The following is a 13082-nucleotide window of genomic DNA, read 5'->3' on the forward strand; positions in this document are numbered from 1 at the left end:
ACTGAAAAATGTTTATTGAAAAAGTAAAAAATTAAAAATTTAAAACAAAAACGAAGCATTTATTTTTTATAGGGGTCATTAAAGTTGATCACTGGTAAGAATGGTAAAACAGACCGCATATTTTACGACTACTTTTGGACTTCATTGTTAAAAAAAATCTTAAAAACCAAAAGATCTTTTTCTTCTCTTTAAAAATCATTTACATATTTCAAATTTGCAAACAACATTTTTTTTAATTCGGTTATGGAATTACACTTCCCTTTAAAATAAGAGAATTTTCGTCATATTTGTCATATTTAATAGAGATTTAAAAGTAAATTAAACTTTAAAACGTAGCAAATGGTACAGAGAAAAAAAAATTAACAACAAATCCACAATTTTAGTAGCTACTATACATTAACACTAATCACTTTCCAAAGATTCAGTAGCGGCTCTCTTCTAGGGAATATAACAGTATGACAGTTATCTTACACCTCACCTCACCCAAAGTAAAAGTTCGAAATGAAAAGCATCAAAACCACTGGCATTCCGTCAATATGCAAATGCGTTGGCCTTAATTGGGGAATCGGGCGAATTATGGGGAATTGGAGAAGGGCGGCAGAAGAGAAGGAGAATGTAGCTTGGAGGAAGGAGAATAGAGAATGGAGAACAGAGAACGGAGAATATAGAATATAGAATTGAGAACGCGGGAAGCCGTTAGCCGGAGGCTGCGTCTCACCAATTGATTTGCGAACGCATTAAATCCGCACCAACTGTCCAATCGATCGCACACCAAAAAACAGAGGAAACTAAGCCGATATTCCAATAAAATGCAACTCCGCCTCTGGAAGTGGGCGTGGCTGCCTCTGGTACTGCTAATTGCTGCGAAAATGGACCGAGTTGGCGGTAGGAATTACCTGGACTTAGCTCGCACCGATAATCGACTAACGAGATTACCATTTTTTGGCGGCGGTGTGGGTCACCTGCTGAGGTACCTCCACCCGTTGGCCATGAGTCCCACACCCGAACGTGGTCGAATCTCGGAGCTTCGCAGCGATTTGGATGCCAACTATGTGAGCTATCGCGGTGCGCAACTGTGGAAGCTCAACTTTAATGCCACCTGGGGCTCATCCATGGAGGAGGAGGAGGAGGAGACGGAGGAGGGGGCTGGGGAGGAGCGCCAGATGGTGGCCTCACCGGATGCCCAATTCAACGAGGTGGTCGCCCTATTCGGTGAGTCAAAAATAATGCCCTGGAGGGGCTTTCAAGAAGTCTGCCAAGCCGCACAAAAGAAGAGAAACTGTCAAGCTTAGAAGCACAGTTGAGGTTGCGAATATAGTTACCTTTTTTTATTTTTGAATCTTAGTTTCCTAACGGCAATTTGTTTCTGGTCAAATAAAATAGGTCCAAAGTCATAAATGTTAGATTTAACTTTTTTGCTGTTATTAAAATATCTAAAAAATAGTTAGTATCTTTGTTAATTTTAAAATTAAAATAGTTTTGAAATCAAAGTAGCAATTGAAAACTAGAACATGTACTTGCACCGATTGAATCCGTCAATCTATTATAATGTAAACCTTAATCTTGAGAGCTATTGTCTTGACCCCGTCTGTATTCACGAAAGGCGGGACTAGGGAGGGGTCAGGGCAGGTCAGGTCAACTCGGCCACCTGAGCACGCATTCGCACGCATAAATTTGTGGCTTTGGCATAAATCAGAGAACCGCTAGCCCAGAACTCGGAATCCAGAACCCAGAACCCAGATAGATTTAGTTCGAAGATGCAGCCACTGGAAGCGCTCGCGTTTGTGGCCCTGATCGGAGCAGTTTTTGGCCAAAAGCTGCTGCTTTGGAGGAGCGTCTCTGTCCCGGAAATCTCCGGAATCTCCGGTCTGCCCCTCGCCCTGTTGACCCTCAACAGCAGCGAACTCTACGAGTCCACTTTCGAGGGTCTGCAGTGGCTATCGCCCTTGGATCTGCGCCGATTCGACTTCCTTTCGCCGGGCTCCTCGTACCAAATCAACAGACGCTACCGAAATGGCAGCCATGTGCAGCGATACTACGGTTTCCAGCTATGGAAGATCCACGAAACCCGGCTGGAAATGCCCGAACTCAGAGCCTTTTGGCGGCACTTTGGTATAAACACACGAGAGAATATCAAATATCTAGAAAACTAGCCATAAAATTGGTCTATTAACATTATTTCTAAAGGCCTGTCTCACATTTTCTATCGGTTGATATTTCCGAAATTAAAATTTAGCATAAAATAACCTGATTTCAAAATTCAATGAATTTAGCTTAACAAAAATGTTTATAAAATTATTGTGATATCTATGCAAAAACTATTATCTACTTTCATGTTCTCAATTTTGTTTGAATATTCACTCAACCTAATTTGGTTGTTCAATTATTTCTTCGACCTTTTATAATTTATAAATATTACCGGTATATAACTATTAATATAATATATTGATAGTATTAGTTATGAAATGCTTTAAGCAAGAACAAACAATTTAGAAATGAATCCCAAGTAACGCTTTAATAGTCCCACATTTATCGGCTATCCATATATGGAATGTTATTATATTGCAACTTCTTTCAGGCAGTGAAGTGTGGAATATCAACCAGGATGGCATCGACATTCTCATCGAACAGCGCAATGTGGCCGATGCCCGGAAATTCATGGAGAAGGTCGGCTTTAGCTACAACGTTATGATCGACGACATCGAATCGGCCATCGATGAGACCTACGTGGAAGTTCCGGCCGTGGAGCATCCCTTGGATTCCGTGCGTAATAATTCGCTGCCGTGGATGGAAAGACCGGGATCCCTGATGAGCTGGCGACGTTACCACGATCAGGCGGATATCCGGCAGTTCCTGCAAACGCTGCTCGAGACGTACTCCGAAAATGTGGAAATAGTCCAGATCGGCGTAACGCGCAACAAGAGACCACTGGAGGTCATCAGGTGGGTTTTATCGATTTGAAATCACTTAAAAAGGGGTCACATACAGTCCATCATAATCAACTTAATCAAACCTTTGGGCTCCATTTGAAATAAGGAAGCATATTTTTTAAGACCATCTTTCTTTGACACCCCCATATATAGAGTCTCCAATGGCAATCCGGATAACTGGGCTATTTTTGTGGATGCGGGACTGCAGGCCAGAGATTGGTTGAGCCCCGCCGCCCTCACCTACGCCATTTCGAAGCTGACCCATCTGTGGGGCAGGAGCGGGGTCAAGGGTCAAGGTCAGAGGCAGTCCAGGGCGGAGAAGGCGATGCGGCGCATCGATTGGTACTTCCTGCCACTGGCAAATCCCGATGGTTACCAGTACTCGCGCCACACCGATCGCCTGTGGACGAAAAACCGGGCCTTCGACACCGCCAGCGGGTGTTACGGTGTTAATCTGGACCGGAACTTCGAGTACGGCTGGGACGGCACCGGATCGACGAGTAATCCCTGCAAGAATCTCTATCGCGGCGCCGAAAGCTTCTCCGAACCGGAAAGCCGAGCCCTGCGAAGCTTCCTCTCCGGCATGCGGGAGTACTTGGGTGCCTACGTGTCCCTGGGCGGCTATGGTCAGGCCATTACCTATCCCTGGGGCGATGCGGACTATGTGACGGAGAATCAGAGGGATCTCAAGCAGACGGCAAGGAGGGCAGTTCTCGCACTGAGGCGTTTAAACCAGGCGGAATACTCGTCGGGAAGCAGTTATCGCCAGAAATTGGCGCGGCCTGGAAACTCTGCCGATTGGGTCCAGGATCGCATCGAACCGCAACTGGTTTTCAATATGTTCCTCAAGGATCAGGGACGCTACGGTTATCTGATGCCACCGCACTATATCGTGGAGTCCGGCGAGGAAGTCTTCGAATTCCTGCGCACCATCGCCCAGCAATTGCATTAAATGCAAAAATTCTCAACTTCCTTTCACAATATAATCCATATGTCAGCAAATGAAAATGATAATTGGGGAAGGCTATCCCTCAAAACTATTGTATTTATTCTTAGAATTAATTTGCTCTATAAAATATATATATTTATTTTTCAGGAAAAAGTTATTTATATCAAAAATATTCTGTTTCCTTATAGTTTTGTTTAAAACTATTCAAAACCATAATAAATAAATCTTTGGTTCATCTTTCAAATATCTAAAATATTTCTTCTTCAATTTAAATTGCATACTTTCAGGCTAACATGGGCAAGCAAAGCTCCCGCGTAGAACAGTTTGAAGAAGTGGCCCAAAAATCGAATTCTCCGGAGTGTGGCCAATGCTCTTCACCACTCTCTTCGGGCCCTTTTCTTTAGGGGGTGGTGGGCGGTGAAAAGAGTGTACTATTATTGGGGGCCATGTGCTTGATTCGCTGCCATTTTCGATTGACTGTTTCGCAATCGCACATATCGTAAATGGCAGTATCCATTAACGATCTTATGTAAACCTGGCCAAAAGGGGAATATACCTAAGAAGAATGCTCGGCAAATCAAATAGAAAGCTGAGAGAGAGAGAGAGAGTCGGCAATAGAGAGCGAAAGAGAGCGAGCGCCAACTTTCACTTTCAATCGCGTTTCAAAAACCAGTAAGCTCGAACCACAACGCTTACGATATTTTGTTTTTCAGCTCTTGCCGCTTTATTTTTTTTTTTCTCATTGTTTTTTTATCTCTTCTTGTTGTTGCATATTTGATTGGATTTATTTTGTGCATGCATATATAAATTAAGCGAAAGGCCCGCGGCCATCGCCGCCTGCCGCCAAAGTCAAAGTCAAAGCTTCCGAAGAAAGTGATTTAAGCGATAAAGAAATAAACCAAAAATATGAAAACAAAAAAAATATTAGCAAATATTTATAGATAAATAAGCAAAAACCCCTTTCTAACAAAAACTAGTGGAGAACGAACAATAAAATATACACAGAAAGAATAAGAATATCTGTCCCATAAAAAAAAAATTAATATGTAGTTTTATTTACATTTTTTTAATGTTTTATTATTGTATTAATATATATATTACAATAAAAATGATATCAGAGAAAATCATATTTTAAATTTTGTACCCTACCGAAATGAAATTTATTTGATAGTTGTAAAACATGAATCATGTTTAACTGTCTAAAAACACCTATTTTTAACAGAAAACAAAATAGCTCAATAATTTTTTTTTTAAACCCGGTTTACAAACCAACTTCCATTTTTTTTAGGTGTATACAGCATTAACTGGTCGATGAAACAGCAACAGACAAAAAGGTGCCCTGAACAAATCTTCCATTGTGGCCAAACTCTCGAAAAAAGGGTTAAAAGTGAAAATCTGGGTACCACAAAAAAAACAGTGAAACACCGGAAAAAAGCCAGAAACAAAAAAATAAATAATGCCTGTAGCCGTACAAATAAAAACAAAATAAATTCAATTGTGGGCGGCGGGGGCAAGGTGATCAAAGGCGAAAGAAAGTAAAACTCGCCAAGTGGGTCAAAATCGCCCCGCAACACAATCACACAAATCCATTAAACAAACACACACACATGCGATGATTTTGAGTTTGTGATACAATTGTAAATCCAATTTACAATCGCACTTGTGCTCAAAAATCACATGCAGTCGGAAAGAGAGAAACTATTTTTTTGTAATTTTTGTTACATTTTGTTGATATTTCATAACAATCGATGATTAAAAAGAAGAGATAAGGTAAAATGGCGGGATCGCCAACTTTGCCCCTTGACACCTTGCACTAAGAATTTTCGCTGATAATAATTGGCAAACGCTATATACATATATTCTATACTGTTTTGGGCTTTCAGATTAGTTTATGTAGCAAACTGTCAGAATAAAAAAAATACTTAAGAAATCTTGATAGGTGGAAATTCTGATCACTATAGTTCTCAAACGTAGTAGCAAGTGGACAGCCTCCTGTGCGCAGCGTCAATGCTGTATGAAATATTTCCAAATAAGTACTTCCAATTCACAATAAATTAGTGTGTTGATATGTGGGAAGCATTCTACTAGGAGCCCTCACAAATTGTATTACTGGAAGTTCCTAGTACGATAAAAAAATATTGCAGTAACTGACTCAGCATGTTTTGATCACTTTGATCGTTTGGGTGATGAATTAGCAAGTGGGCAGCCACGGCGGTTTAAACTCTTAAATGCAGTGTTTTTTAACAGGTTTAATAGTATTCTGAGGGTAAAACCTTTCCTCGCCGGATATTTCAAAAGAAGAATATTGTGACTGAACCCGTGTCTCATCGTGTTTCGATCACTTTGTTTCTTAAGGTGATTAAGTGGGCAGCCCCCTTGGTGTAAAAACCGTTAAAAGCATTTGAGTGCAACTTGCATGTGAGTGTGAGTGATTCAAAGTGTCAATGTCGCCTTGGATGGAAGGGAGACAGATGCTTGCGTGGGCGTGGGATGCAGGTCAGAAAGAGATAGCGCCAATGCGTGGAGCATTGGAGCTCCTCTCTCTCTCTCTCTCTCTCTGCCACCGCCTCTGCTGCTGTGCTGCCACTGCGCTGCCGACGTCGCTGCCGTTTCCATTTCCAATTTCCATTTACGCGGCGATCGCTTTAAAGATCGGTCGTCGGTCAGCGCAAATTTACAGCACACTAGGGGCCCCCCTTTTCTTATTTTAAAATTATCGGTTTCGTTTATTGTGTTTTTTTTTATATTTTTTTTTGTTTATTTTTTTTTGCTCCCTTGCGCCGGCAGAGCGGCAATATAAAATTGACGCCCATACAGGCGCAGCATTTAGTATAAGTTTGAAGTCGAATAAAGCGACACACTCCCACACATACACATTCGCCAATTGCACTCTCTTTCGAAGAGCCGGTAACTGGAAGAAGACGAACTGGAATAGCGCACAAGCATCCCCAACAATAAATAACAGTAAGTGACAAAGAAACAATTACAAAATATAAGTGTGGAAAACAAAAAAAAATAAACTACTCATTTAAATAAAAGTTTAAAAAGTATTGCAAACACCTAATAAAAGAATGCAAAGAGGGGCAGAGGAATTCAAAAGATAGTGAGGAGTTTATCAAAGAAAGGGTAAGGATCATTAATTAAGATAAGGCAGAAATTAAGAAAGAAAGACTGTGAAGGATAAAGACGGAAGAAAAAGGCGATAACGAGGAAGAATACAACATTTTGAGGGTTTAGATAAGGGTGAAGACTGCAGACAGATAGTGTATAAAAGAAAGGAATATTTACAAAAAGATAAGTGTGGAGATTGTCAGGAAGTGTAAAAATAGGCATAAGGCAGGGCACATTGTATTAAATAAGAGTAAATAAAGCCATAACAGCAAATGCGGAAGTGCCAAGTGCAAAATGCACAGCAAGATGCAAATGCAGGTTTTTAAATTTTAATTTTTTGGCCACATATAAATACATTTTCACTGAAATTGAAAGAGATAACTTCAAAAAACAATATAACAAATAAAGAAGATACGATATTTGTCGGTTAGAGTCAGATCCTAAGGTTAAAAGTTGAATAGATTTAAGAGTAAAATGTTACTTGTACAGCTTTAGATTCAGATTCAGATCTTACAATATATTCTTAAACTGTTTACATTTTGAAATGACATGCAGGTATAAATGACTGAGTTAATGGAAGGAGAACGGGAAGCACGAAGGTCGAGGTGAACAGCAGCGAATTGAAACCGAAACAAAGCGAAACCCAATCCGAAACTGTTCGTACTCCACATTCGACTCCCGATATCCGAGATCTGAGATTCGAGGTTCGACAGATCCAAGCCGAGAACCAGTTCTCGGAGCTCGGAGACTACGAGACTCGGAGAAACGGAGACGACCCTCTCCACCGTTGAAGTGCCACTTTCTGCCTGGCAATAAAAAGAAAATAAACACGAAAATACAAATACGCATCCATAAAAAAGCCGAAATGAAAACAAAACCTAAAGAAAAAAAAAACGGGCCAGGGAAATTAGCACAGAAGCGTTAAAAACGACATTTCGAAATCCGTAAGAAGACCAGGAAAAGTTTCTTTGCCCATAATCTAGATCTTAGGGTCCAGTTACTAAGACGCAGTAGTAAGTCCCATCTATCATTGTGCATACAAAACAGGAAAAAACGAAACTCTGATTGAGTCAATAAAACAAAAAAAGCCCCACGCTCCCGGAACTTTGAAAACTCAGGTAGAACTCACGGATCGCACGATCCAAACGATCGATCTATCGATCGCCACTAGAATCCGTAAAACAATGCAAATTCGTTTAGTGTTTGAATGTATACTGAAAATCAAGTTTGTTGCCTGTCTGGAATGCATTTATACACCCACAAAAAAGATTATTTTGGATATTTTAAATATTTCCTAATCTCTTATCTCTTAATAGTACTCCAAACCAATTTCCAACATTGTTTAAATATTATTTTACATTGCTGAAAACATAAATGTTAAAACCATCATGAAGAGTATTATGAAAACCAACTCATTATTTTTAATACTTTAATAAAAGTAAAATAATCTTCTGTGTAGGCAAGTAAATTCTCCAACACATTCGTGTTTCCATAAAAAATTAGCAAAACCATTAACGCTATCTACCATTTTTAATTACTTATTGGCAATGACAAACACACAAAAAACAGGGTTACGAGTAACTCACATATCTAGATAACCCTAACCATTAACAATGAAACGGAAACATTTTTTTATATTTTGTGTTGTTTGCTTTTTTTGCCGGTAATTAGACGAACTTTTTCTGTAACAATTATTTTCACTGATACCAGTTGGAGTTTGCTTTTAGTTTCGTTTTGCATTCAGTTCTCGCTACCTGAACGAGTTGGTTGTTATACGATTGGTTCCATTTTAAACGTATATCATAACTATAAACAAGGTCAGATTTAAACTTATTTATACTAGAGGAACTTGAATTTGCAATTGTATTTTTAGGTTAATAACATTTTTTGTTGGTTCACTCGATTTCCATTTGCAAATTAGTTTTACAAATATTTATATAGTGAACAAAAAAGTGATATGTTCACTGTAACTAAGTTAACCAAGGCTTGTTTATTTTCCAATTGAAGTGACTCTGAAAAGCAAGCACTTTGGCCATAAATAGCGTCAATTTATTGCAAGCCAAACAAGCGTGTACTATTTTAACCTTTACCTGCCAATGGTCATTACTATTTGTTGGTAGCAACTAGAGACTTATTAGAATCCACAAATAACAATGTAAAAATCGTGATATTCAAAGCTTATTACTGCAAAGTTCATAGCTCAGAATTTGTATATTTTGCTAAAGACTGAAGGCCATTGGTCTTAAAGCACTGATCAGAAGTCAATAAATGGAGCTGCTCTTAGTGATAACATCTCGATGTTTGGTGATTGCTGATTACTGATTACGGAATTGCTTTTTCAGGTCGACCTGCTGATAGACACAACAAAAAGATGACGCAAAGAACTCATCTGGTGCTGCTGCTCCTTATAGGAGGTATAGCAGCTTGCTTAGCCAACGATTTGCACGCAAACCTCACTCATCTGGATGCCAATGAGATTCCTCAGCGATTCGACGAGGCGCAACTCTGGAGGATCTACAACATCTCGGAGGCAATTCAACACCGTGTGCCCGTGGGTCAAATGCTGGAGCAAAAGTTCGGAGGCAACATATGGAAGGAGAACTCGAAATTTCTGGACATCTCCATTGCTAGGGATCAATTAAAGGCGGCACGCAGCTTTCTATCGGCCCATCGCCTGGATCCCCAGATTTTGTCCCATAATATTCAAACCATGATCGACGAGGAGCTTCTCGGCGGCATTGAGGCCACTTCATTGGGAAGGAGAACGAGTAAGTGGATTAAATATACGAATACCACTTAACGGGAATTTTAAATATTTATCACCTTAACAACCCACAGAAAAGGCCGCTAGGAGCAGCATGCACTGGAAGGACTATCATGATCTGGAGACCATCTATAGCTTTATGCGGGAGATTCGCAGCAAATTCCCTAACATTGTGCGATTGTATACTATTGGCCAGACGGCCGAGGGTCGCGACTTAAAAGTGCTCCGGTAAGTGTAGTTGTTAGTTAAAGAACAAAAAAATGAATGCCTAAGTTTTAATTTTTTGTTATGTCTGTCCAATTGGTAGTTAAAATTGTTTATATATATATTTAGCAGCAAACATTTATGGCTAGAAACGTTTTAAATATTTTATTAAAATATATTATCTTCTAAAACTGTAAAAAAGCCCATAAGTATTCAAATATTAAATGCATTTTAAAGGATATTGAAAAAGATAAGGCCTACTTTTAGGCATTTTTGACAATAATCAAATCGTTGGATGTAAGAAGTAACCTGTAGTATTTCTAAACTTACTATTACTTCGAAGACTGAATAAACCTATTCTACACCCTATTCTGCCAAACAAACCAATTAATATTATTTATTTCCCCTTAGAATCTCGGAGAATCCCCGCGAGAACAAGAAGGTATGGATCGACGGCGGCATCCATGCCCGCGAATGGATCAGTCCAGCGACGGTGACCTTCATCCTGTACCAACTGATGTCCAACTGGGAGAACCAGCCGGCGCACATCCGTGGCTTGACCTGGTACATAATGCCGGTGATGAATCCTGATGGCTACGAATACAGCCGGACGACCAACCGCTTGTGGCGCAAGAATCGCTCAGCATCGCGCCGTGCCCAGTGCAATGGTGTGGATCTCAACCGAAACTTTGATATCGGCTGGAATGGATACGGATCCTCGACGAATCCCTGCAGTGACACCTACCGCGGATCCTCGCCAGCCTCAGAACAGGAAACGCGAGCGGTGGCGGAGTTTTTGGCCAAGAGAAAGTACAATCTGGAATCGTATTTGACTTTCCACAGTTACGGTCAGATGATCGTTTATCCGTGGGCCTACAAGGCTGTCAAGGTCAAGGATTCGAGTGTCCTGCAGCGAGTGGCCAGCCTGGCAGCGGAGCGCATTGTCCAGAAGACGGGCACGGCATACAGAGCGGCGGTTACCCACGAGGTCCTGGGAATCGCAGGTGGCGGTTCCGACGATTGGAGTCGTGCCGCGTTGGGTGTCAAATATGTGTACACCATCGAGCTGAGGGATCGTGGCGCATACGGCTTTGTCCTGCCACCTCGTTTTATCAAGGACACGGCTCTCGAAGGTTGGACGGTGACGGAAACGGTGGCCCAGGCAATTGGTCCCAGTTCGTCAGGTTGAATCTCCGCCTAATCTTCTTCAAATCTCGGTTTAATTTGTAATCTCTGTCACCTTTTCCACCCCACCTTGTGTGTTTGAACTGCGTGTGTGTGAAGGATTATTTATGTGATTTGTTTGCGTGTTTGGGTCTGTCACAGTGTGTGTGTTTTTTTTTAAGGTGGGCGCTGTATCCTTTGAATTCGTACGGCGAAAAATAAACGAATCTACGCTATTTATTACTACAAATTGATTAAAGAATTTATTTGGGCGATATTAAGAGATCTCAGAATGGATCTCATCCAACTAGTCATCAGTAAAACAAAGAACACTGATTGAAGGATACCCTGATTCTTTTGCAGAAAAATCCTTTTTCCATTTTGTTAAACAAATCTTCCTTAGAATTCAATTAAATACAAAACAGATTGAGAAATGTGCATTTAGAATAGTTTATTTAACTCTTACATGGTATTTGTTGGATAAGGTCGGAGCTTGAATATTCCCCAAGTCCTGGTAGTAAAAAATGAATTCATCATCCAAATCTTAGTTCTGAAAACTTTTTTGACCACCAGATCTCAAAAAATTAATCCCAATTCAAGCGTTGAACCGAAATAGACTATAAGGTTTTTAAATTTAAATTTTAAAGGAAATCATATTCTTCCATTAACTCTTGATGCATGACCAAACCCTTAACAATACAAACCAGTTTGGATAAACGAGAAAATAAACCTGGTAAAGGTGTCTCTAAAATATATATATGCAACCTTCGCACTCACCGTATCTTCGTCATCGTCGGTATTATCCTGAAGCTGGATTTGCAGCTGCGCCATGGCCGCCGTGTGGTTCTCCATGTCCATGTCCTTCGGCGTGGACTCCTCGGAAATGACCGATTCCGAGGGCAGGTTCTCGACGAAGGCGGCAAAGCCACAGCCATTATTGCTGTCCAGTGGCGTCTGAACGGATGTGGGCGATGCCGAGGATTTGGAACCGGATCTTGGTCGGATTTTACCATTGATTCCAGCAGATTTTGGCGGCAAAGGAGTGGGCAAATGCTCAATGCGATGGGTATAGCGTGTATTTAGTCGGATGCTGCTGTGGGGCGAGGATTGCGGGGATGAGGATGAGCCATCTCCGGGGGCAGCTTCCTCTCCAAAGGTCTTGGAGGGCACGTGGGGCCCAGAACTTTCCGTTTCCGGGGCAATGCCGCCCAGACGCAACTGCTGTTGGATCAGGCGCTCCGCCTCCTGCAACAGTTCGTCCACGGAGCGCATGTCCGTGCTGTCGGACAGGCGGCTCACCTCCTGGAAAATAGATTCCGGATCCGGATCCGTTAGTATGCCACCGCAGTCCTGTTCCTTGGCCAGAAACTCGATGATCGAGCTGCTGTTTGTATAGTCCAGCCCGTCCGCCTCTGCCACGCCCTGTTTGTGGGGACTAAGCACGCGCGACATATCGCGCTAGTCCGTAACCAAATCGGGCAAGGAGAATATACTTTTCCGCCTTCTATATATCTTATTTTCCTCGGTATATCCTGGTGAGTCTGTGTGTTTGTTTGCTTGTTTGTTTTTGTGCCAATGCAAACCAATAAAAACGGACCGAAAGCAGTCGAATTATGGGTTTTAAGTGGCTTTTCCGGGGGCCCAGAGCACGGATCTCGGGGATGCGATACGGGTCCTCACGGGTGCGGACACGAGGCTCAGCGTACGCGGCGCATCGTCAGTTTGGCCGTGGCAACAACATTTACTTTTTAATTGTAGACAGCAGGTAGTAGAGATGGGAGAGCAACGTATATCCTAACGGGTGATGCGATAGCTTCGAATTTAATCGATTGTATCGATTGTAAAGGATTCGTTTACCCTTGCAAAGAGTAGTATAATTTTGGTCAGAAGTATGTGACTCAGTGATCCTTGATCAGCTTAACTAACCGATTACCAGCTTACTTTAAAGCTAATTCTCTTA

At 41.3% G+C, this 13082-nt stretch overlaps 3 protein-coding genes across 4 annotated transcripts in view; 2 read left to right on the plus strand and 1 right to left on the minus strand.

Moving 5' to 3' along the window:
- LOC108046119 overlaps nt 1–12914 on the minus strand; it is a 28288-nt gene extending 15374 nt beyond the window's left edge. The window contains exon 1 of the mRNA XM_017125681.2: nt 11900–12914. Coding sequence (XP_016981170.1) covers nt 11900–12574 — 675 coding nt within the window. The 5' untranslated portion in view covers nt 12575–12914. The remainder of the gene's footprint in view (nt 1–11899) is intronic.
- LOC108046064 (zinc carboxypeptidase A 1) lies at nt 810–3903 on the plus strand. Its single transcript, XM_017125617.1, has 4 exons — nt 810–1212; nt 1774–2112; nt 2579–2942; nt 3084–3903. The coding sequence occupies exons 1-4, from the start codon at nt 810–812 to the stop codon at nt 3880–3882; spliced, it is 1905 nt and encodes a 634-aa protein (XP_016981106.1). The 3' UTR covers nt 3883–3903.
- Nucleotides 6518–11372, plus strand: LOC108046120 (carboxypeptidase B). Of its 2 annotated transcripts, none has more exons than XM_017125682.2 (4): nt 6518–6843; nt 9333–9758; nt 9829–9982; nt 10370–11372. In XM_017125682.2, exons 2-4 carry the CDS (start codon nt 9362–9364, stop codon nt 11145–11147), a joined length of 1329 nt encoding a protein of 442 aa, XP_016981171.1. In that variant the 5' UTR covers nt 6518–6843; nt 9333–9361; the 3' UTR covers nt 11148–11372. The 2 variants fall into 2 exon arrangements, with proteins under 2 accessions (XP_016981171.1, XP_016981172.1); XM_017125683.1 differs by lacking the exon at nt 6518–6843 and adding an exon at nt 8789–8807.
- Nucleotides 12915–13082: the final 168 nt, after the last annotated feature.

The sequence above is a fragment of the Drosophila rhopaloa genome, unplaced genomic scaffold (assembly GCF_018152115.1).
Source record: "Drosophila rhopaloa isolate 14029-0021.01 unplaced genomic scaffold, ASM1815211v1 contig_3, whole genome shotgun sequence".
Taxonomy (NCBI): domain Eukaryota; kingdom Metazoa; phylum Arthropoda; class Insecta; order Diptera; family Drosophilidae; genus Drosophila; species Drosophila rhopaloa.